We start from the raw sequence: 24803 nt of genomic DNA, 5'->3' as shown, positions 1-24803 counted from the left end.
TAGGTTCAAACAAGATACCTGGAGGCCAGCAAGGAGGAAGTTGTGGCCAGCTGTCAGGGCCCTGTCCCGGCAGCATGCTACAAGAAGCCAGATCAAACCAGACAGGCCCAAGATGGCGGGCGTGCGCCCTAACAGGAAACCTCTGACCATATTAGGAAGAAAAAGTGCGAAACCCTGTTTCTCTGCTGCAAGTAATGAATATTTTGCCTCCTAGTTCCCAACTGCCAGTAAAAGATAGGAACCCAAACCCCAGGGACACAGCTGTCTTTCTCTCTCTTGAGCTTGCTGGAGCTCACATCTCAATAGCGTACTTTTCCTTTCAATAAACCTTCCTGCCTGTGTTGCGTGTCCGTTGTGCTGCGTGTCTGTCTTTGAATTCTTCTTGTGACAAGACCAAGAACCTTTGGCGACTTTTGGGAGGGGCTGGGTCGAGGCCCCATGGCCGCTCGGTCTCCACAGTTCACCCAGCAAGGTCAGGAACCAACTCAAACCAGCTCACGGAAAGGGACTTATTAGCTCACATAACTGGCATGTTCAGGGATGCAGCTAGCTCAGGTACAGTGGGATCAGGACCCAAATAATGTTGCAGAGCTCTGTGGGCTTTCCATTGCTTGTTTTGATTTCCTCGTCATGTTGATTTCATTCTCCATGTCGTGGGAGAGATGCCTACTACCAGTCACAAGAAGTCCAGCTTTGGGTTGACAGTCTGAAAATGGGAAAGTCCCTCTCCCTCCCAGTGTCCATCCCTCAGGTCTCAGGAAAGACTCTGATTGGATCTGTTTGGGTCACACGTCCGACTGTAGGGCAGTCTCCGATTGGCCAGCCTGCATTATGTGTCTGACTACCCCTCACCCCCACTCCCTGCCTCCACTGTGATGGGTGGTCCCATAGAGTTGGGTGGACATTGAGCGGGTTCTCCAAAGGAAGGCGTGTGGATCACAAACGTGCAGGTAGTGAGGGCTCTTTGACTCAAGTCCAATAATCCTTCCATTTGCCATATCCCTTCTTGATCAATTCATGCCTGACAAAGTTGGGAAGACTTTGATGCTGGAGGAGAGTCCTTTGATCAAAAAAAGTTGTGCTGGGCCAGTTTCGTTTTGCCTAGGTGAAAGTCCCTTTCAAGTGCAGAGCTTTTGATCTCAGTGGAATACTGGGTTGTCTTACTGATGCGCACAAATGTACGCTAGTTAGCAGGCTACCTGTGGTTTTACTGAGGCAAAGACGGACATCAGACTCCTGAGTTTCCACCAGTTAGTTTCAGGCAACCACATAACAAGGGCTGAGTCTCCATGGACTCGCTTCCTTTATTTAACTGGCTCGTGCTTCTCTTTCTTTCACTTTTATTTATTTTCTTACAATTATTTTTTAAAGTATTTATTTATTTATTTACTTATTTTTATTTATTTAATCTCTACACCCAACGTGGGGCTCGAACTCATGATCTTGTGATCAAGAGTTGCATGCTCTTCTGCCTGAGCCAGCCGGGCGCCCTTCACTTTTCTTTTTCATCGATCCCTCAGCATATGCATATTAAATGGTGCAATACCATAGCTATATTTTACCAAGAGTTTTTCGATGAGTGTGCTTTGTAATTATCTTTGTAATTACAAAAAGCTTATTAACAATTGCTATTACAGGGGCGCCTGGGTGGCTCAGTCGGTTGAGCGTCCGACTTCGGCTCAGGTCGCGATCTCACAGCTCGTGAGTTCGAGCCCTGCGTCGGGCTCTGTGCTGACGGCTCGGAGCCTGGAGCCCGCTTCAGATTCCGTGTCTCCCTCTCTCTCTGCCCCAAACCCACTCGCATTCTGTCTCTGTCTCTCTCAAAAATAAATAAACATAAACAAACCACAGTTGCTATTACAAATATCGTATCTGCTCTTATAAGTGTACCTTCACTGGAGCCACCTTATAGCCACCCTGGGGTGACTATCCCTGTTATCTATTGCTGTGTAACAAACCACCCCAGAACTTAGTGGCGTAGCACAGGGATCATTTTCCTCCCAAGTATGACATTTGGGTGGGGCTCGGCAGGGATAGCTCATGTCCGCTCCACATGGGGAGCCCAGCTGGGACTGGAGGATCTGTTTCCAAGATGGCGCACCCATATGGCGCAACTTGGTCCTGGCTATTAGCTGGAAGCTCAGCTAGATGCCTCAATTCGTCTTTACGTGGGCCTCTCTCAGTATGCTGGCTGGGTTCCTAGAGAAGTAGTGGAGGTTGCCAGTCTCCAAGGGCCTGTGCCCAGAAATTGGTGGGGCATCACTGCCACCATGTTCTTTTGGTCCAAAAAGTCCCAGAAGCCACCCTAGTTCAAGGGGAGGGAGCAGAGACCTCACATCTTGATAGGAATTGTCATTAAAGTCTTTGGCCATCTTTAACCTACCACAGTGCTTCATAGCACAGGCTTCTGGGCACCTTTTCCTTTCCTGATAGACTGACTTATTTAAAACTTAAACATGGCTGGTGTTAAGGAGCTCATCTCATACATTTTTGTAGTTGCTTGCTTTCTTTCTTTCTTTCTTTCTTTCTTTCTTTCTTTCTTTTTTAATGTTTATTCATTTTTGAGAGAGAGAGAGAAAGAGCAGGGCAGAGGGAACAGACAGAGAGGGGGACAGAGGATCCGAAGCGGGCTCTGCACTGACAGCAGAGACCCTGGTGAGGGACTTGAACTCAAGAACCGCGACATCATGACTGAAGTCGGAAGCCTAACCAACTGAGCCACCCAGGTGCCTCCGTAGTTGCTTCATTTTTAAACTACAACGACAGACTACCACACACTGAAATTTCAAGATAGATTGCATTGCCATTAATTTTTTTCTGGTGGCGAGACTCTTCTGCATCTAATGAATTTATAATAATTTGGAACGACCCGAGAGACTGGTCTGAGACGGTGACATCTAAAAGAGAATGAAAAAACAAGTGACAGACTTCTGAAACATTTTGCACGAAGCACTAAACTTGGGGCCTTCTCCAGAAGAGCAGGCGAATCAGTTTTACTTATGCAGAACTGAGAAAGGAGCGAGACAGGATATTCTGCTGGTCTTTTCTTCCCTGCTTAAATACATCTGTTACATGCTGTTTTTTATTTCAGGGTTGATGGATTGGTCGTGTGATGTACTTGGATTAAATACTTGGGCTAAAGCATCTCATATATTTGCCCATCAGCTTCACTCTGTGGCAGATTTACATTCCGTCTGGGGTGCCAGATTGAATTAAATGCTTGTTTAAAGCCTGCAGTCTGACAAAAGCCTTGCCCCAGTCAGCATTTTTACTGTATTAAAAAAATAAGCATCTGCAGGGAAATGATGCAGCCTACGGTTTCTTTTCTCGGGAAGAATCCAATTTGGCTCTTGGGGATGATGTTGTAATTGGTCAGAGAACTGAGGATCCTAACTGAGGCTGAAGCCTGGAGAAAGGTGGACAGTCCAGACTCCAGGTCCCCATCTGAACCATCCCGCCCCGCCTGTATCACGGGACGTCTGGTTGATGGAGTGGCTGAATACTGTTTTCGAGGGTATGTTTTGTGTAACTGGCACTTTGACACTTCTCTGCCATCCTGTGGGACCACACACCCTTCACCGTGTCTTAGGTTTGAAGGATTGTTTGCTCTCTTAATGTCTTGCCACCCAGTGTTCATGAGAAGGAAGCCCACAGGTGATGAGATGGCTGCTTTCATGACTTAATATTTAGAGGACGGCTGGAAGGAGGTGGATTTTCGAAGCAAATCACCTGTGTAATTGTTCTCAGCCTGAGAATGGAGGCTAGGATAGGAATATCTACCCCTTAGGGTTGTGGCAACAGTTAACGCAGGTAAAAGCTGGTTAGTGCATGTGTTAGTTATCTATCGCTGTGTAACAAAACGCCCCCCTCACAAAACCCCCCACAAAAACTTAGCAGCTTAAAACAACCGGCATTACGTCAAAGTTTCTGTGGGTCAGGAATCTGGGAGTGGTTTAGGTGGGGGGTTCTGACTCAGGGTGTCTCATGAGGCTGCGTTCAAGGTGGTGGCCAGCACTGTGGTCATCCAAGGGCTGGGTGGGAGTAGGTCTGCTAGGCTTACGCACATGGCTCTTGGCAGATCTCAGTTCCTTACGTGGACCTCTCCATCCGTGCCTGGATGGCCTGAGCCAGTGACTCGAGAGGGAGAGAGAGAACAGCCTCTTGGTGGGTGAATGCTCTAGTCTTTTTATAACCTGAGCAAGTGATGAAACAGAGAGAGAGAGAGAGAGAGAGAGAGAGAGAGAGAGAGAGAAAGAAAGAAAACAGTCTCTTGGTAGGTGAATGCTACAGTCTTTTTATAACGTAACCTTGAAAATTACATCCTGTCACTTCTTTTTCTAAATGTATTTATTTTGAGAGAGAGAGAGAGAGAAAGAGCGAGGGCATGAGCAGGGGAGGGGCAGAGAGAGAATCCCAAGCAGGCCCCGAGCTATCATTGCAGAGTCCGATGCTGGGCTCGGCCTCATGAACCCAGAGATCATGACCTGGGCCAAGATCAAGAGTCGGAGGCTTAACCGACTGAGCCACCCAGGTGTCCCAACGTCCTGTCACCTCTGCTCTATTTGCTGGAAGTGAATCACTCAGTTCCACTCACACTCAGCAGGAGGGGAATTAGTCCATCTCTCTGAGGATGTATCAAAGAGTTTGTGAAACTGTCTTTGAAACCACCACGGCACAGTTTTGGGGACGCAGTCAGTACTCAATAAATGACTAGGGGGGGCGCCTGGGTGGCGCAGTCGGTTAAGCGGCCGACTTCAGCCAGGTCACGATCTCGCAGTCCGTGAGTTCGAGCCCCGCGTTGGGCTCTGGGCTGATGGCTCAGAGCCTGGAGCCTGTTTCTGATTCTGTGTCTCCCTCTCTCTCTGCCCCTCCCCCGTTCATGCTCTGTCTCTCTCTGTCCCAAAAATAAATAAAAAACGTTGAAAAAAAAATTAAAAAAAAAATAAATGACTAGAAGTTGGAATTGGTTTAGCAGACAAAGTCACGTCTTGGTGACTCAATTGGCTACGCCCTCACTTTCATCAGACCAAAGGACTTGGGGGCTCTACAGTGGATTGGAGATTACACCCAGGGAACCTCCACAAGAAAACGAGGATTTTTCTCTTTCCTTTTCTATCACTTGGGGAGGGAGGATGCTGCCAGAGATCTCCTCTCTTGTGCTGGGTCAGTCAGTCCAAATACTGAAGGACAGGAATACACATCACTTAAAATTCCCTTCTCTAGACTGGGCATGTCTAGTCCCTTGACACTGGGTGCAGGGGCTTTTCAACTTGGGAGAGGGATAAAACCATGGGCACCCCCGGGACCAGGGGCAGAGCATGTCCCCTGGGAGGGTCACCACCCCCCCCCCATCCTCTCACCCCTAGCAATTTTAAATCCCAAAAGCAGAGATGATTTTTTATTTTTATTTTTATTTTTTTTTTAAAATTTTTTTTCAACGTTTATTTATTTTTGGGACAGAGAGAGACAGAGCATGAACGGGGGAGGGGCAGAGAGAGAGGGAGACACAGAATCGGAAACAGGCTCCAGGCTCTGAGCCATCAGCCCAGAGCCCGACGCGGGGCTCGAACTCACGGACCGCGAGATCGTGACCTGGCTGAAGTCGGACGCTTAACCGACTGCGCCACCCAGGCGCCCCGATTTTTTATTTTTAAAAAAATGTTCGAGAGAGAGAGCGTGAGAGAGAATCCCAGGCAGGCTCTGCATTGCCAGCTCAGAACCCAACGCGGGGCTCAATCCCGTGACCCGTGAAATGGCGACCTGCGCTGAAATCGAGAGCCGGCTGCTTAACCAACTGAGCCACTCAGGCATCCCCCCATAGATGATTAAAAAGAAAGAAAGTATTTATTTCACTATAGAGCGTAACCACAAATTTGGACAAAAGAGAAAGGGAAAAAAAAAAAGCCTCCACAAGCCTAATACCACTACTGTTGACATTTTGTGATCTGTCCTTGCCAGAGTCTCCCCTGTGGGTGGCTTTCTAGTTTTATATAGATCCAAGTAGTTCACAACTATAATTTCATGTCCTGCTTCTTTTCGCTGGACTTTGTCACACGTGTATCTTTACCACACGGTCTTCACCTCTGGGCGTTTTTGAGAGCCGCGTAGTATTTTGTTGGGTGAATGTCCATAGTTTGCTTGACTAGTCCTTTTTCTCACTGGCACAGAGCCCAACTCGGGGCTTGAACTCACAAACTGTGAGATCAGGACGTGAGCCGAGATTAGGAGTCGGGATGCTTAACTGACTGGAGCCACTCAGGCGCCTCTACCCCTTTGAGTCGCATTAATGAAATATGGCTGGGGTGGGGGTGGCTGGCTGTCTTGGTTGGTGGAGAGTAGGACGCTTGATCTTGGGGTTGTGAGTTTGAGCCCCCCATTGGGTGTAGGGATTACTTAAGAAAGAAAAAAAAAGAAAAAAGAAATTTCACCTGAAACTAATATTACACTATATGTTAACTAAGTGGAATTTAAGAAACTTAACTATGGGCTGGAAACGTAAAACCTTTTCCTCTGGGGAATCATTTCATGGCTTCTAAACCTGGGACAGTCCTTTCTTTTGTGATAGCACCGCTTCTCCACCTCCAGTTTTTGTGTGGCTTTTTTTTTGTCTTTTGTCTTTATTTTTGAAAGAGAGAAACAGTATGTGAGTGGGGTAGGGGCAGAGGGAGACAGAGGCAGAATCTGAAGCAGGCTCCAGGCTCTGAGCCGTCAGCACAGAGCCCGATGCGGGGCTCGAACCCACGAACCGTGAGATCATGACCTGAGCCGGACTTGGATACTTAACCAAATGAGCCACCCAGGTGCCCCCAATTTCTGTATGGCTTTTAAAAAATTCCTCAGGAATTAATTTCGAAGTATAGCATGAACTAGGGGTTTGAAATGAGATTTCTTTCCTTTAAAAAAAATTTTTTTTAACATTTATTTTTGAGACAGAGACAGCATGAACGGGGGAGGGTCAGAGAGAGAGGGAGACACAGAATCCGAAGCAGGCTCCAGGCTCCGAGCTGTCAGCACAGAGCCCAACACGGGGCTAGAACTCACGAACTGCGAGATCATGACTGGAGCCGAAGTTGGCCGCCCAACCGACTGAGCCACCCAGGCGCCCCTATTTTATTTTCCAAATTACTTATCAGTTTTACAAGGAAAATACCAGGGAAGGCATCTCTAATCAGCTAACCCATGAAACCATGTCTTATGAAACACAAACAAGGCTGGCTGAAATTCTGATGGAATTCACGATCTGGCGGATGATGGGAGAGAGCAGATGTCACACAGGCGTCAGCGAATTATTTGTTGAAGCACCTTGAACTTTTATTGGCACAAGGAGCTTAGCCGCCGTTGGTAACTGGTTAGGTGTGTGATGTGTGTGACCTTACAGGACAGTCTGAATTCAAGGATTTGTTTTACAAAACGTTTTGGAAAAGGGCAGCCAGGCTGACGGGCCCCGTATCTGGTTTACATGTAATTTGTATGAACTATGGCGAACCATGCCCCCTGGGGTTAGACAGAGATCCTTAGATGGCTCAGCCCTGGACAAATGATGCCAAGTATCGCCCCAAGGAAGTACCTCCCCTCCAGGCTCAGACTGCTGAGTGTCACTACTGTAACTGCACGACTGGAGGGAGAGGGGTCTGCAGACAAGCAGCGGGCCCGGGGGCGGAGGCTGAGGGAGGAAGAGGATGTTCCCAGAAAAGGGCCCTGGATCCAGAAAGCCTGTGTCCCTTGAATTCTGAACACATACGTGGACAGTAAGAACCAGTGAAGAAGCAATCATTTAGGGTCCTGAGCTTTGAAAAATCACCATGATTATTTTATGTACAAATGCTTTCCTTTCCATGATCTACTCCTAAATGGGACGAAAATGCCTGACAGGAGTGTAGGAAGGGAGCAGACTTCTGGGGAGGAAGAAGAGCGAGAAGAGGTAAGAGAACCAGAAAGTAATCGCATTGTTGTTATTGTACAAATGCAGTTGGAAATGCCTCCTTGCTGAGCCAGGCTCCATACAAACAGCAGGTGAATCACCTCGGAAAGAATCCTCTCTGAAAGATAGCATGGTGACAGTTTTACAAAACGTGCTCGGGCAGGCCAGAGGCAGAGCGTTGTTTGGGATGCCAGAGGGCAAGGGCATGGTGCCGAGCAGGAGGGAAGAGAAGAGAACGCAGAGGTTGAAGATTAAGTCGGGGAGTGCAGTCTTGGGGCGGGCGCAGCTCTGAGTACAGCTGCTCAGGGAGAAACCTGTTTAGATAAGGTGGCTTGGCAGGAGCTGTCCCGTCTCTGCCTGGTGACAGCGGCTGGGCCTAAGATGATAAACTGGGCTGGCCCCCCTGGGTTCTGGGAACAGAGGCCGGGGCAGGGAGAGGCAGTGGCGAGGTGGGCAGGGTGGAGGCTTCAGGGCCACCCCAGACAGGGGCTCGTGGGAGTCACCTACCCTCTCTGGGCTGATATCTTCATCAAGGGTGACAGTCCCACCTGCCTGAGATGGTTGAGGACAATAGAGCGTCTGCTTTATAAAGTGCCTGCCACAAACCCTTAGGAAGATGAGGACAGTTCCGCCTGTGACACGATCTGCAGGCGGGATCCTGGTTCATCTGAAGAGAAGACCAGAAGGAAATGGAACCGCTGGGTGCTTGATGGGGACAGAACTGAGCCAGCCTGGTGCTCAAGGACAGTCCACTTGCGGACGGGCCTGGCTGTGGGAGGCGACCCCGCCTCCCAGGCACCAGACCGGAGGGGAGACCACTGGCTGGCCTCCCTCAGCCTTGACATACCCCCTGCGTGTTCTCTTGGTCACTGTGACAATCTGAGTGGTCTTCGGCAACCACAATGGTGGGACAGAGGCGCAGCTGTGGGCCTGGGTGGGAGAAGGCTGGCTGTCACAACTCTTCCTTGTTGCTGTCGTGGGGCTGGAGCAGCGGAGGCCCTGGGGCCAGGGGGCCACCCTCGGGCCCCTGGGCCCCGTCCTCGCGGCGCCTGCCCACGGTGGCATAGCCCTGCGGGAACCTGCGCTCCTCTCGGTGCCGCCGGAGGCTCTCAGTTCCCACGAGCCCCTGCGTTCTCAGGTACCCCTGCTGGCAGAAGGGAGGCAGCTTCTGGTGTGTTAGGGCAAACAGGAAGCAGGACTCTACACAGAAGCAAAAGGAGATAAATGAATAAGATGGAAGAGGAGGAGGGGCTGCCGACGTCCCGGGGCCTCACCCAGGCCTTGAGCTGGGAGCTCACTTTTGTGGGTACCTCCCATCCGATCTGAATAGCCACGGATCTCGTCCCTCCCCGAGGTTCCAAGAATAGGAGGCTTCCCGGACATTCTGGAAGAACAAGGCTCCAAATGGAAAGCAAAAACCACAGATATGACTCAGCTCCCAGGGGTCTGGGCCCAACATGGTGCTCTGCAGGGAGCCAGCCCCAGCTGGGAGCTCGGCCACCCTGAAGCAGACCCCTCAGCCTTTTCTTCTAGAAGCTGGCCTGGCTGGGGCCAGGAGCTGGGTGGTCAGTCCTATTCGGAGCTCAGAGCTGCCTGCGAGGATTTATCCACCTCAGCAATGTCTGGGTGGCACATACCGTGTGTAAAGCACTGTGCGAAGCACTGTGTTCTAAGCACCATGCGGGGCGGGCAGAGGAAACTGGTAAACCCTCGTCTGTACCACAGCAGAGAGTTGGCACACAGATCCAGTCTGCTCTATCAGGAAACAGCTGTGGATGTTTATGATTCAGAGATATGAAGAAACCACCAGAAGAGCAAGAAGCAGTTCCTTCTGGGGAACGAGGGTGTAAGTGAGAAGTCTTTTAGCTAAGCGCTTATATAACTTTCACTTACAAAACAGAAAAGACGAAATAGATAGGGGCTCAGTCTTCTCAGGGATTTAGAGACAAGATGAGAAGGAGCAAATGTCCAAAACTGTCTTGAGGCTTACATCTCAAAAACAAAAAACAACCCCCTCCCTCCCCCCCTCCCCCGCCCCCCCAAACAGGCACGTTACAAAGGACGTTGTGAGGCTTGCATGGGTGAACAGGCTGTAGGGAGCTACACGGATAGTATTTCCTATTTTATTTCTGACTTATGCACGGACGGCCCATGGGAGAACGGTCCTGAGCAGGGAAGACCGCAGGTGCAGGGGAGGACGGCGGAGCGGCAGACTTCTGGCAAGCACCACCTTCCGGTGACATACGTCACCCCTTCTGCAGGGGCCAGGGGGCGGAGGAGCCCAGCAGAATCTGGGGCCAAAGCTAGCAGCTGCACATCAGCTAAGGGGGTGGAGGAGAGCCCGCTTCCCTGCCAGCTGGCCCCGAGGCGGGAGGACTCTTCCAAGGTGAAGGCAGTGACGCTCAGTGGCTTGCAGTGCTGAGCGGGATCTGGGGGGTGGGAGCCAGGAGGCTGCAAGGCCCGGAAGAGGCACTGTGGTGGCCGTGCCCCAGGGTGGGATACACTCCCTAACAGGCACGGTCGTCTTCGTGTACTCCCGAAACCTCGAGAAACAGGCAGGGATCTTTAGATCTTTAGATCGCTGAGATCTTTAGACCCGTATCACGTAATTTCCCGTGCAAGCGTGTGGTCACGGTTGATAGTCTGCGGATGCCAGCCCTTCAAAGCTGCTTAGCCCTGCGTTACGAATTACCTCTGAGCATCTACGTATATTTAGACTATGAATTTAAACTATTGTTTCAAGCCATCCCTCTCTTTAAAAAAATTTTTTTTAATGTTTATTTTTGAGAGAGAGAGAGACAGACAGACAGACAGACAGACTGTGAGTGGGGGGCGGGCAGAGAGAGAGGGAGATACAGAATCTGAAGCAGGCTCCAGGCTCTGAGCTGTCAGCACAGAGCCCAATGCGGGGCTGGAACTCATGAACTGTGAGATCATGACCTGAGCTGAAGTTGGATGCTTAACCGACTAAGCCACCCAGGCGCCCCAAGCCATCTCTCTTAATATACGCATTTTTATTTCAAAGTTGACTGAGGCTGTTGAGAGGATACCGACCATCTCTAACCTGATTTGATAGCAATAGTGCCTGATATACAACTGATGTTCAAAAGATGTTTGCTGAACACAAAAGAGTGGATGTCCTAGGCATTCGGGGGGTTTAAAAAAAGACAAAAATTTGGCTTGTTTCAATTAGTTCTCCCTCTGGATCATCAGACTTCTGTCAATGCTATCTTCCAGTTCACCAATTCTCTCTTCACCTCTGTCTAAAGTGCTACTTTATCTTTCGGTTGAGTTTCTAATTACACATTTTTTTCACTTCCAGAAGTCTTACTTGGATCTTTCTGAAAGCTGACCAGTCAATTATATTTTTTTTTTTTTATTTTTTTTTTTCAATGTTTTATTTTATTTTTGGGACAGAGTGAGACAGAGCATGAACGGGGGAGGGGCAGAGAGAGAGGGAGACACAGAATCGGAAACAGGCTCCAGGCTCTGAGCCATCAGCCCAGAGCCTGACGCGGGGCTCGAACTCACGGACCGCGAGATCGTGACCTGGCTGAAGTCGGACGCTTAACCGACTGCGCCACCCAGGCGCCCCAAGTCAATTATATTTTTAAGAATCTGTTTGTTTCCTTATATGTTTAATTTTTTAAAATTTATCTTAAAGTTTATCTATTTTGAGAGGGTGCGAGTGAGTGCACATGCATAAACAGGGGAGGGGCAGAGAGAGACAGAGAGAGTCCCAAGCAGGCTCCACACTGCCAGTGCAGAGTCTGACTTGGGGCTCAAACTCCCCAACTGTGAGATCACGACCTGAGCTGAAATCAAGAGTCAGATGCTTAACTGACTGAGCCACCCAGGCGCTCCATTTTTCTTACATATTTTAGACAGACTTTGTCTCCTCTGTTTGTAACTCTTCCAATTCCCACAGTTTTTTTGGTTTGATCCCACAGTTTGTTTTTTCTACTGACGCTCCCTCGTGTCACATATTTGTGTCCTTATATGTTAAGTGCTTTTTGCTTGGTGGGGGAGGGACACGGGTTCACCTTAACCTGGAGCTTCATCTGTGGGAATGTTTTTTTGAGCCCTAGTTTTAAAGTGTGTTTCTTCACAGAAGACTTGCATTTACTTCTGTGATTTTTGCACACTGATGGTGTGAAGTTTGGCCCCAAACTCACATGAGCGAGGCTTAGGGGTTAGAAACTCTCAGGAGAGGGGTGCCTGCGTGGCTCAGTCGGTTGAGCGTCCGACTTCGGCTCAGGTCATGATCTCACGGTCCGTGAGTTTGAGCCCCGCATCAGGCTCTGTGCTGACAGCTCAGAGCCTGGAGCCTGCTTCGGATTCTGTGTCTCCCTCTCTCTCTGACCCTCCCCCGCTCATGCTCTTGTCTCTCTCTGTCAAAAATAAATAAAACATTTAAAAAAAAAATTAAAAAAAAAAAAATTCTCAGGAGAGATTCTTCCTTACTCTACACAGAGCCCAAAAGCATGAGTTCTCCATCATCTTCTCTTGGGAGTGTTTTGTGCCTCCTAGTGGATCCACTGAGATCCAAGCTTATGTGAGAGTCTCTAAACAGACCTCCTACCCTGCTGCTTTACCTTCCCACCCGCAAGTGCTGTCAGTTACCCGGGCTCTAGGCTACTGATGATTGGTGACAGACCATGACCAGCAATGGCCTTATGCTTTTCCTAGCATCCGGCCTCTGGAGACTTCCCTTTTTTTCCTGCCGGTTCTTTAAAAGTGACATTTGGGGCTCAGTCAGTTGAGCGTCTCTTGATTTCAGCTCAGGTCATGATCCCAAGGTCATGGGATCGAGCCCCGCATCGGGTTCCACACTGAGCACAGAGCCTGCTTGGGATTCTCTCTTGCTCTTTCTCCCTCCCTCTGCCCCTCTCCCCCTCTCCCCAGCTTTCTCTCTCTCTAAAATAAATAAAATGAAAAAAAATTAAACAAAAATGACATTCAATTCAGCAACTTCAGGTGTGCTGTCCTGGGAGAGATTTCTGCAGACATCTAGTCTATGCCGTGGATAACCGAATTCTCAAGTTTAGATTTCTAGATGTGAATCCTGAAACCTCAGGGGAAACGGATCTACCTGGTCTTCTTTCAACCTCCAGCTCACTGACTCTGTCCTTCTAGGAACTTAAGTTACCTGCATAGAAGCTTCGCAGATCGGTGTCCAAACAGTTCTCCAGGAAGCGCCTCAGAGGTAAGATGTGCCCCACCGGGGCGGTCCAGTCCGTCAAGAAATCTTCCACGATGTGGTGGATGGCTGTGGGCCGAGGCAGGGCCCAGTCGGCAGGGCGGAACCTCACCTCCTGCTCTGTGGGGACGAGAGGGGAGACGGGTCAGGGCCCGGCAGGCTCCCATCCTGGAGCTGACAGCGTGGTTCCCACACATCCCAGGTGCTTGCCGCGCTCCCTCACGCTCGGCTCGCCGGCCACACTCTGCGCTGGGCAGTGGCCGGCCTGTTCAACAGCCATCTCTGTGTTTGCAAGGTTGGCACGAGGGAGGGACTGGATCTGTTCCTTGTGGTATCGGAAAGCGGAACCAAGACTAATTACTTGCACTTGGTGTTTTTCTAAGACGCGCATGGACTGAGGGCCACGGTGATTGCTTCAGAACTGCTCTCTGAGGAGACTCGGAGCCCCGCGAAAAGGGTCTGGGGGCTCATCTAGTCCAGCTTCCCACCTGGTGTGGACTCCCTTCAGTGGTGTCCCGGGCAGACGGCCATTAAGTCGCAACTCGACCATCCTCGTACTGGGAAACTCGATGTCCGGGGGCGACCCATTCCACTGCTGGACAGCTTTGAGTAGGAGTCACTCCTGATTCTGAATAGAAGCCTGCGCTCCTGTCACTTTGACCTGCTGATACTACCTCTGCCTGTTTTTAGAATACCTCTTCCCAGGGACAGCTCTTTAGTTTCCGGAGCAGGAATCACATTCCCCAGCGGGGAGGGGAGTTCATCTGTTGGTAGCTACTCTGTGCCAAGCACCGTGCTGACATTCTGTGTTTTCAGTTTTTGTTTTAAAGACTTTATCTTATTAAAAAAAAATTTTTGTTTTTACATTTACTTATTTTTGAGAGAGACAGAGAGACAGAGCATGAGCAGGGGAGGGGCAGGCAGAGAGAGACACACACACACACACACACACACACACACACACAGAATCGGAAGCAGGCTCCAGGCTTTGAGCTGTCAGCACAGAGCCCGATGCAGGGACTGAACCCATGAACTGTGGGATCATGACCTGACCTGAAGTCGGATGCTTAACTGACTGAGCCACTTGGGTGCCCCAAGACTTTGTTTAAAAAAAATTTTTTTTAATGTTTATTTTTGAGAGAGAGACAAAGCGTGGGCAGGGGAGGGGTAGAGAGAGTGAGAGAGTAAGAGAGAGCGAGAGATTGAGACAGACACAGAATCTGAAACAGGCTCCAGGCTCTGAGCTGTCAGCACAGAGCCCGACACAGGGCTCGAACTCATGAGGTGTGAGATCATTGGCCTGAACCGAAGTCGGACGCTTAACCGACTGAGACACCCAAGCGCCCCTATTTTATTTTTAAGTAATCTCTACGCTCAGTGGGGGGGCTTGAACTCACAACCTCAAGATCAAGAGTCGGATGCTCTACTGAGTGAGCCAGCCGGGTGCCCCACATTCTGTGTTTTTTGTTTTTTTTTTTTAATCTCGTTTATCTTCACACAATTCTATTGTTAGCCCCACTTTACAAATGAGGAAGCGGAGGCTCAGAGAGTGTAGGTAACGGTCCAAGGCCACACAGCAAGGAAAGGGCAGCCTAGGAACGCTGCCCGGCTTTTCCGCGCTTTTTATGCTGCACGCCTGTGCTAATCACGTCCAGCTCCTTTCCCTGCGCCCTCTGAGAGTCAGTCTCCAGGTCCCCTCCCCCTCCACGCTCAGCCTCCCTTGGAGACACAGAGCAAGACCGTGGCGCCTGGAGGAGATCACGACACTCCACGTGTGGCCTGCCCAGGTCACGGTACGCGCCAGAACCTGGGAACGTCGTTTCTCATTCGTGGACCCTGTGCCTCGTTTGCTCTGTGGGCGGAGTCCCCAGTGCCCTCCCCGCCCCCTGTCCTCCTGTCAGCTGAAAGTGTTGTGTGAGGGCTTAGTGGTGACAAGGTAACGGGCAGCGGGGGCCGAGCGGTGTCGGGGGACAGCAGAGGTCTGGCTCACCAGTGGGGAGGTGCCTGTAGTAGTAGATGACGGGGTGGAGGAAGTTGGACTGCCACGCGTCTTCCGTGTGCCCCACGGACCGGTCATGAAAGAAGACGTCCTTGTCGGGCCCAGAGAAATTTCTGCCATACTCCATGTTGATGACGAAGAGCCCGTGCCTGGCCCTCCTTCCTGTGATGGTCTCCAGCTGGGCCAGCATCTGCACGGGGAGCTCCTCCAGGTACTCAAACGCCGTGGCGTTCCTGGGGATAAGGGCAGTGCGGGTGGCCAAGACCCTCAGTGCCGCGGCAGAGGTGGGGTGGGCGCGCGCGTGTGCCTCTCGTGCAATTGTCTACGGGCTCCGATTGTTCTGCACACACCTCACTTGAGCCTTACTATCACAGCTGAACCCCGACTTACACGGGAGACAGGTTCCAGAAAACTCTGAGTAACACCTGAAAGGTATCTGGGGAAAGGGTGACCCGGGCTGAGAGGCCAGTCACGGAAAAGCCCCGGGAGGGAGCCTGGGTGTCTTCGAGGGACGGGAGGCAGGCTGGCCTCGAGCAGAGGGGCAGGAGAAGGGCTGGGGGCAGGTCGAGGAGAGCTTGTGGGTGCCATGACGGGAACGCTCGGTTTCACGTGGGTTCTCCCACTCGCTTTCTCCCTGAGAAGGGAAGGCCACCGGCCCCTGGAGAGTGCTGTGCAGAGATGAACGTGTGTGACTCGGGTTTTAAGAGGACCGCCCGGCCGCTGTGTTGAAAGCAGACCATGGGCAGAGGTGCGAGGCCGTAGGTGGTTCAGGTGAGAGATGCTGGGGGGCTGGACCAAGGCGGTGCCACCGGGGTGGGTGAGGGGTGGTCAGATTCCTGACAGAATTTGAAGGCAGCGCTTACGGGGTGTGGGGCGGGTCGGAGTGTGGAGAGTGAATATGGAAGAGAGGAGTCAGGGTGCGGGGTGTCTTGTGCTGAGCACAGGCGAATTCCTCGTGTGTCCTTGAACTTGGCGAGCTGTCGCCTTCCCTGGCTTTGGGTCAGGCTGCTCCCTCTGAGAGATGCCCCCTGCGTCTGACCTGTCCTCTGAGCACCCTCCTCCGTCCCTGCTCTGCCGTGTGTCGTCTGTGATCTGCCACCTGTCACTTAACCGATAAGGAGACAACACGGTCCTGGCCTGAGGGAGACCCTTCATCCGCATCGCTGCGGTTTACTGCTCATCTGCTCAGTGCCAAGTGCGGTCTACCAGTTGCCTTTACTCCTGCCTGCAACGTAAGGGTTATTATCCCCGTTCCGCAGATGCGGGAAAGGCTCAGAGAGGCTAAGTGACTTGCCCAAGGTCACACAGGCAGAAAGCGGCAGAGCTGGGAGGCACACCCGGGTCCGTCTGTCTGTCTGTCGAGCTTGTGGTGTTGATTTCGTTGATTTCCGCCCCCCACCCCGCCCCCGCGCCCTGAAGGCTTCACTTAGGAGGGCACCACTGGGCCACTCCATGCCGGGGACAGGCAGAGAAGAGCTCCGACCTGTGAATGGTGGAGCTGGGCTACTCACTCCTTCAGCAGGACGACATCGGCCAGCACGCCGAACATCTGGTAGAGCCCAGAAGCCTCGTTGATGCGCCGGACGATGGAGCTCGTCAGCTGTGAGACGGGGTGCTCAGCGGAGGGCCAGGCGACGCCGTGGTGGCGATGCTCCAGCAGGCGGTGGACGGCACGCGCTGAAATGGCCAGAGGGAGGAACAGCATGCCATACTTCAGATTTCATCTTTCACCAGCCCGAGGGATGCACGGCCCCTGTCAACCTCTTGGGGCTCAGTAACGCTTGTGTGCGGGGCTCCAAAATGCCTCTGGCGGGGCGCCTGGGTGGCTCAGTCGGTTAAGCATCCGAGTGTTGACCTCGGCTCACGTCATCATCCCACAGTTTGTGAGTCCGAAGGCCGTGCTGGGCTCCGTGCTGGCAACTTGGAGCCTGCTTGGGATTCTCTCCATCTCCTCTCTTGCTGGCCCTCCCCAGTTCTTACTCTGTCTCTCAAAATAAATAAACTTAAAAAAAAAAAAAAAAAAAAGAACATGCCTTTGGAGCAGAGTCAGTCAAGGTTTCCCACCAAGGGCCAGATGGGCCGTATTTTGGGCTCTACAGCCCGGTCGGCTGCACTACTCAGTTCTACTCCCAGCGCGAAAACAGCCCGAGTGGGTACCTGAATGGATGGGAGTGGCTGGATCCGGCTCCAGGCCAGAGTGGGCCCGGCCCCGCTTTAGGCCCCCTGCCCGTGGATGTCCCACGCTACCCCTCACAGGTGCTAGGTCAACCCCGGACCCTGAGCCTCCCTCTGACCCCGCTCCCCTTCCCGGGGTTTTGTTCCCCTCAGAGACTCCCAGCTGGGAAACCTTTCAGTGCCTCCCGTCCTCCAGAGTCTAAATCCAAGCTGTCCCTAAATTCTACTGATGGAAGGACAGCACAGTGACAGCTGTCTGAAATGACAGGGAGATGTTCTGCCGCGTATCTGGGGCTGCCGTGCAGTTGTGGGATCGGGCTTGCTCTTCCAAAACACATCAACACGATATCCAAATCCGAGAAAGGCAAGAACACAGACAGACCACTCGCGTGACGGGAGACTCAGCTGGCCAACAGTCACGGGAGAGGCTGTCCGGCCTCCCCAGATACCCGACTCTGGAGGAAACGATGGCTAAGCTGAGTTTTGCACAAGGTCGAGGAACCGCGCAGCCAGTGGGGTCTGGGGAGGGTGCCCCAATCTTGGGAGAGCCTGGCACGTTCTGAAAAGCAGGCAAGGGACCAGGCTGGAAAGGTGAGCTGGCAGGGGCCTGGCAAAGCTTGGTGCGGCATGCCAAGGAGCTGGAGCCTTCCCTGGGGGAGGAGGGGAGCCACTAAGAGCGGCTTAAGCTGTAAGCAGGGGAAAGAGAAGATTTTTTTGTTTACAGAAAGGGTGTTTTGGCAGGCAGCTGGAAGAGATACAGGAGGGGGCCGGGCCGGGCGTCTGGCCTGTCCTTCCGTGTGGTATTGGTCTGTGCCGTTCACATTTTATCTTCTGTTGCTTTCCTCTGCCTTACTGTTTGCTTCTGGTCTCCCGTGGGACCCGTTTCTCGGGTCTGAGCAGGATGTGTGGGCCACGTCACCCCTCCCCCAGCAGGATCCTCAGCCGGTAGTAGTGACCACACAGCAACCCAGGACTGCTTCCCATTTGCCTGGAGCTTCGTGGTCGGCTGTGAGCTTTAGAATCAGACACGTGTGCATTCGTATTACCCTTCTGCCAACTGGCTCGGTGACTCTGGGCAAGTTACTTAAGTTCTCTGTGCCCCAGTTTCCTTATCTGGAAAAATGGTGCAGAAATAACAGCGGTGCCGTGAGGATTAACTATGTGAGCTGGGGAAAGGTCAGGGGACCGAAGGAAGGAGGTGGGGGTGGGCAGGATCTGTCAGGAGAGCAGGTGCAGGGAGGGTAACATGCATGGGAACAATGATGAAGGTTTTTTTTTCTGTAAGAAAATTTTTTTTAACGTTTATTATTTTTTTTAATTAATTTTTTTTTCAACGTTTATTTATTTTTGGGACAGAGAGAGACAGAGCATGAACGGGCGAGGGCAGAGAGAGAGGGAGACACAGAATCGGAAACAGGCTCCAGGCTCCGAGCCTTCAGCCCAGAGCCCGACGCGGGGCTCGAACTCACGGACCGCGAGATCGTGACCTGGCTGAAGTCGGACGCTTAACCGACTGCGCCACCCAGGCGTCCCGTAACGTTCATTTTTGACACAGAGAAAGAAAGCGAGCAGGGGAGGGGAAGAGAGACAGGGAGACACAGAATCTGAAGCAGGCTTCAGGATCTGAACTGCCAGCACCGAGCCCGACGTAGGGCTCGAACCCACAGACCGTGAGATCAGGACCTGAGCCAAAGTGAGATCATGACCTGAGCCGAAGTCGGACACTTAACTGACTGAGCCACCCAGGCGCCCCAAGGATTTCTTATCGGGGAGACACAGCTAAAGGGACAGATGCTTCTCCTTCTGGGTGTGTGTGTTTGTATTCGATCTGTGGATATTTTGGCTTATAGACGGGAAACACTCTCTCTGGTTTCCTTCTCCGACAGCACCCATCACCCGTGGGCCATAAAACACATTGTCTGGAAATCAAACATGGTTATTTTTCCCTGCCAAACAGGAAGGATAGTCAAATGCAAAATTGAACATTAAGCCACTAGGAGTCATCAAATTAAACACGGAAATGCCAGGATGCGGGAAGCCTTGTGGTGACTATGGCAAAGTCAACTGGTCCACATAACACTCACCATGCAACCAAGTACCCATCCAATAGCCCGCCTGAGGTGCAGAAGATTTATACTCTCACGACTGATTTAATTCGACCGCAATTTTGACTGAAATTTGTTGGTACCCAGAGAATCTGTGTGTAATGCTTCATAGCTACAGGTCCCCGGGTATTGCCTTATTTAGTCCTTACAACAGCCCCGAGGGCGGAAGGTTCACCTCGATTACATCTCTGATGTCAGGCCGTCCAGATGAGGCTTCTAGAGAGGTCATAAAGCCTCACCTCTCAGACCACCCAGCGGGGGAGGAACCCACATCAGCACCCCCCAAGCTTGGCCTTCTTGCCAATACCTGGTACCTCGCTGGCATGGGATTCAAGCATGTAACTTGCCAACTCCCAATGTACTTAACTTTCATACCTTATCTGACACTTTCCTAGACAAATTACTCAGACCACAAAAACATGCTGCCATCTGTCCCGGACAGATCGACCTATCGACTACTGATAAGCAATCTCATCGAGGCTGCTGGAAATCAGGAGTATGTTTATAAACCCTGGGGTTTATTCTCTCTGCCGGGCTCACCTGTGTATCGGAATCCATGAATGAAGCCCCCGGCCGATTTCCGGTAATCCACCGAGTGGCTGGCGGTACCCAGGACAAAGAGACCCCGGCTTCCTTTGGACTCATAGCTAGCTTTCACCAGCGGGTACTTCTTGCTGAACTCACCCCCAGAAGACAGTCGGAGGGACCTGTGAGCGGAAAGTGTGGTTAACAGAAATCACTGCTGTGTATGAAACACGTATGCTGCGCTCAGCCCTGCGCTAAGTCTAAGTGCTTTATATCCCTTGTTGCATTTAAACCACACCATGACCTTGGAAGGTGGGTATGATTATCTCTACTTAACAGACGAGGACAACCGAGGCTCAGGTTGAAGTTGTGGCGGGTCAGGGATGGGGCCAGGATTCAAGCCTGACTGGAGGCTTAGGCTCTGGGCTCTGACTTAATGGGATGGCAGTCTGGTTGAGGCCTTCCAGCTTCTCCTTGTCCGCCCGTGCTCTGGCCAGAGAAAAGTGAGACACTGGACGGATTCTTTAATACCAAACCTTGCCAAGGTACTGGGACAGCGATGTCTAAAGCAAGGTAGTTCACAATCCTAAGTGACGTTGGCAGCCACCATTTTGTTAAGCATAGAATATGTGCCGAGTACTTTCTGGATTAATCCTCACAGTGGCCCTGTGAGAAAATATGATCCTCGTTTTAGTGATGAAGAGACCAGATGCAGCACGGTTAAGTAACTGTCCCAGAGCCCGCAGATTTGCCAAGTGGAGAATCTCAGACCGACACCAGTGCCTGCGTCCTTAGCCACCTTGCAGCAAATTCACCATTTTATTCTGCCTCGGCTCATCTTCCCCTCTCTCCGGTGGAAGATCACAACGCAGACAAAGACCCGCCGTTGCTGCTGCTACCCGGTGGAGGGCCTCAGGGCCTTCGGTCCCTGTGAGGACAGACAGCTCATGTCCTGGGTGGGAGATGAGGCAGCAGCTACATCCACTGTGACGACACAGTCCTGAAAGCCGTCGCTGGCCCACTGGATGGTGACTCCCCCCCCCCCCCCACCCGCCCCCGCAGGGGAGATATCAGAAGGGATTTGCTAAGTGATCCCAGCTCCTCCCCCGTTTGGACTCACTTGTCGAAAATGGAGAAGTCGAAGTTCCAGCCCAGGCAGCGGATGACCCGGTCGTAGGCCACGCGCATGGCGAAGTTGTCATTGTCGTCCTGGGGGAGGGTGATGGCGTCGGCGCTCTGGTTGCCTTCCTCCAGGAAGAACTTCAGGGTGACGCGGAACTTGCCCTCACGGTCCTTCACGATGGCCAGATCCGTCAGGTCGGACTCCAGCAACCCGTCCAAGGACTTCAGCTGGTAGGTGTCCAGCAGGCCGTTGTTGATGGCCCTGGGGCCCAAGGGAAATGCCAAGAGAGAGAAAGGAGTCCGCACGGGGGACAAGGAGGCTCAGAGGAAGGGGTGGTTGGTCCGGTGGGGTCAGGAAGGGCTTTCGATCCACAAGCAGCCGCGCAGCATACCTGAGGTCTCCAACATAGTGGGTGGCCCAGGACAGCCGGACGCGGGAGCGACTCAGCATGTGGATGAAGTTGGTGACACCCAAGATGTTCTCTGCTGTCTCAAAGGCAGAGTTCCCCCGCCCCAGGATCAGCACATTCTGACCCTCGAAGTCCTTGGGGTCCACGGACACAGACTCGTATCCCTCCGTGTATTCGGAGCCCGGGAAGTCAACCTGGTTGGGGACCGACAAACCGGTGGCTACCAGAAGGACGCTGCAGGGAGGGGACAGAGGGAAGATGGCTTAGTCTCTCAGCCGTGAGACTACTACGTGAAAAGCATTCCTTGGATTAGCTGCCTGGCTTGCCCACCTCGCGCAGGCTGCTGGCTCCTGAAAGAACACAGGAGAACGTCCATTCCTTCATCCATTTAGGGACCCACCCCCGAGTATCAGAGACGTGACCCCCACCCTCGCTGAGCCCACCCTAGCGGACAGTCTCCTTTCCATGTTCCTGGGATGATCCCAGACATGAGAATCAACCTGACTCCCTGAGGTGACACGTGAGAAATAGAATCGTTCACCTAATTTTGGACACAGCCGTTAGGGCCACTGTCACCCGCAGGGGTGCAAGGGTCCAAGCTGGCACTACCCTTCTTTCCCCGGGGCTGTAACAAGCAAGGAGCAAGGCTGGGCCTCCGGCAAAAGGCATGAGAATTTGAACTCTGGGCACCTGCCTGGAGCCGGGTGCCAGGCTAATGGCCAGGAAGGGAGGGGGCAGTCTGGTACAGCAGAAAGAACACAGGTTTTGGGGTCAGGAAGACACAGTCTGGGTCAGACTGCAGCTGGATCGCTGATAAACTGTGTGACACAGCGCCGGTTAATCAACTTCTCTGGGCCTCAATTCTTCATCTGTAAAACTGGGACCAGAGAACTCCCCGCCAGGGTCCTTGCGGGGATTAAATAAGGGCAGTGCGGTGCGTGACCCCGAGTTTGGGCTGTCTACACAATATCGGGCTTTGTCCCAAGCCAAAGCCAGCCAACACCGAATGCTGGTGGCACTGCCTGTTGGACCTCTCACTCTTGTTCAGTCCTGAAATCCCACCGAGCCCATCCAACACTTGCTGGATGTTTTTCCCACAATGTATTTTGGGGAACACCAGTTCTAGGAGATGCTCTGCCCAAAGAGCTTTGTGGGTACATATGTTTAGGCAATGCTGAATGCCCAGTGCCAGAGTGCCACAGTGAACACGAAGGTCTTAAACACTGACAAATCCTGCAGGAAAGAGCTGGTAAGTATCTTCCACGCACATTTGATCATAATTTTTTTGGACACATTTGGGCAACGTTGGGTGAGCTGAACCCCTTAGCACTGGATTTCAGTGGGAGCAAGGAGTGGCAGAAATGCGCATATTCTCTCATTTCTTCCAAACCTACCCGCCAACCAAGGGGTGGCAGCAGATCGGCTCCGGGGCCAGGTTCCTTACCTGCACCGGTGTGCGTGGCCCATCTGGTCCGTCAGGATGAAGTAATGGCCGTTCCAGGCCTGCCGATCCTTGTTCAGAGTGACGTGGGCAATGGTCGTGTTGTACAGCACGTGGAGCCCCAGCCTGTCTGCGAAGTCATCCAGGTAGCGCACCATGTCGCCCGCATCGGGGAAGTAGGCGCTGGAGTAGTGTCTGAAGAGCAGCCGGGGGTCGTGGCTGAGCAGAGAGTTCCAGTCGTGGCGGAGGTTGAACTCGGCGTTGGCCTTGCCCGTGTGCCGCTTGTTGATGCTGATGAGCTTGCGGTGGCGTGGGTAGCGCGTGAAGAAGCTGCCGGGCCGCGGGGCGCGCTCAAACACCGCGTAGTCCCTCCCGGCCCGCTGCAGGAAGTAGGCCATCTGCAGGCCCGCGGGCCCGGCGCCCAGGACGCAGTAGTCCCGGTGCGGGGGCCCCGAGGTCGGGGCTGGGCGCAAGCACAGAGCCGGGTGCAGGGCGAAGGTCAGGAGCAGCCCGGGCGGGCCCCACAGCCCGGCCGCGGCCAAGAGGCTCATCCTGTGGCAGACCAGGGATGTGGGGTCTTGCACCCTGGTTGGTCCCTCCAGGACCGGGGAGATGGGCGAAGGGCTGGGGACCGAGAGAGGGGCAGGGGCTCGCCCACCGCAATCTGAAGTCGGGCCAGGACCACACCCCAAGGCCCTCTGAGCTCATTTGCCTGCCTTCATCCTTTCAAGCTCGAATCTGGGGCTCCCCCCAGGCATCCCTAACGCCTCCATCTCCTCCAGGGCCTCGGTTCCCAGGGGCGCCACCCTCTTTCTTATTGCCATAGTAGTACGAGGGCGGGTGTTCCCCCATTCCTCCCCTAATTTGAGGGTGCCCAGCACCCTTCCCCGGCCCTCCCCAGCTGAGACCCTCGAGGTACGCCTCTTTGGCCACGCCCCCGTCCTCAGGTCCTGGACCGGAGGAGGTGTGGCCTGCACGAGCCCCGCCCCCTCCAGGTGCTGGGCGCGCCGGGCACCCCGGTCACGTGACAGGGATGCCCCAGAACACCTGTCGCCACGCGGCGCTAGGCCTCAGTCCTGCCGGCGCGGGCTCCCCGGGGGCCGCTCCCCACGCGTGCGCCGTGCCCACGTCTGCAGCACCCACTTCCCTGCACGGAGCGCGAACGTCCCAGCCGCACGGGAGGCAGCCCGCAGTCGACTGGGGCCGCGCTCTGCCCGCGGGCGCCTCGGCGGCCCCGCCCCTCCCGCCCGGCCAATGGCAGAGGGCGGGGGTCACGTGCGCGGCGCGCAGCACGCCGGGACGGGCGGGGGGGCCGCGGGCTCCCGGCCGCGCACGTGCTGCCAGCGGGCTGGGCCGCCTGAGGCTGGTGGCGCTGGGGATCGCGGCGCTCTTGGGGCGCCGGGCTCTCGTTTTAAAGCTGTACGTCTCCACGTGTAGGTGAGGCACAGGGGCAGGTGACTTTTGGAGATAAACCCAGTTCTTACACTCTGCTATTAACGTCGCTAAAGACTTGTTGGCTACCCAGTTTGGGGAGTCTGGAAGCCAGGTTAGTGAAGTCAGGACAGAAAAAAGAAATTAACAGGTGTTTGCTACAGGGATTTAGTCTGTTGTTTGCAAAGTAACATCCGTGATTGGCTGACTGTCCCACCAACCCGGATAAGCAGGCGATTCTGTTTCCTACATTGTGTAGCCACTGGCCAAAATGGAAGTTTAGGAGCGATTTGCTTGAGACCACCCAGTTCGGTGGAACCTGGAATTCACCCCTCCCCTTTTACTCCAAATTATGAGCTCTTTCCAAAAGGTTTCTAATTCATGAGTCATGTGTTGTGTTCTTGGTAATGTTGTAAACAAAGGGGCCTGTGATAGGCCAGTATAGACGCAAATCCACTGCTAATTCACTGCAAC

General features: G+C 53.0%; 1 protein-coding gene across 5 annotated transcripts; it reads right to left on the bottom strand.

Moving 5' to 3' along the window:
- Positions 1-5917: 5917 nt before the first annotated feature.
- On the bottom strand, positions 5918-24121 carry FOXRED2 (FAD dependent oxidoreductase domain containing 2). 5 transcript variants are annotated; one of them, XR_015253331.1, is made up of 9 exons: positions 22902-24119; positions 21440-21691; positions 21046-21309; positions 19941-20107; positions 16632-16797; positions 15112-15353; positions 13071-13241; positions 12545-12650; positions 9018-9121 (listed from the first exon to the last, which is right to left on the bottom strand). XR_015253331.1 is itself a non-coding variant. In XM_086712370.1 (8 exons), the coding sequence occupies exons 1-8, from the start codon at positions 23447-23449 to the stop codon at positions 6256-6258; spliced, it is 1947 nt and encodes a 648-aa protein (XP_086568496.1). In that variant the 5' UTR covers positions 23450-24120; the 3' UTR covers positions 5923-6255. The 5 variants fall into 5 exon arrangements, 4 of the variants coding, with proteins under 4 accessions (XP_086568497.1, XP_086568496.1, XP_025782616.1 ...); XM_086712370.1 differs by lacking the exons at positions 9018-9121; positions 12545-12650 and adding an exon at positions 5923-6392 and having other exon boundaries at positions 22902-24120; XM_025926831.2 differs by lacking the exon at positions 12545-12650 and having other exon boundaries at positions 7938-9121.
- Positions 24122-24803: the final 682 nt, after the last annotated feature.

Source organism: Puma concolor, chromosome B4 (assembly GCF_028749965.1).
Source record: "Puma concolor isolate L17-30 chromosome B4, mPumCon1.1.hap2, whole genome shotgun sequence".
NCBI classification, from domain to species: Eukaryota; Metazoa; Chordata; class Mammalia; order Carnivora; family Felidae; genus Puma; species Puma concolor.
This window is presented reverse-complemented; position numbering and strand designations above follow the sequence as displayed.

What these genes read in the sequence shown, in the direction of transcription:
- FOXRED2 (XM_025926831.2), bottom strand. Translation starts at nt 23,449, where the DNA reads ATGAGCCTCTTGGCCGCGGCCGGGCTGTGGGGCCCGCCCGGGCTGCTC. An exon ending in CACTATGTTGGAGACCTCAG is followed by an intron (nt 21,310 to 21,439) that starts GTATGCTGCGCG and finishes CTTGGGCCCCAG; the next exon opens with GGCCATCAACAACGGCCTGC. An exon ending in CTACAGGCACCTCCCCACTG is followed by an intron (nt 13,242 to 15,111) that starts GTGAGCCAGACC and finishes TCGTCCCCACAG; the next exon opens with AGCAGGAGGTGAGGTTCCGC.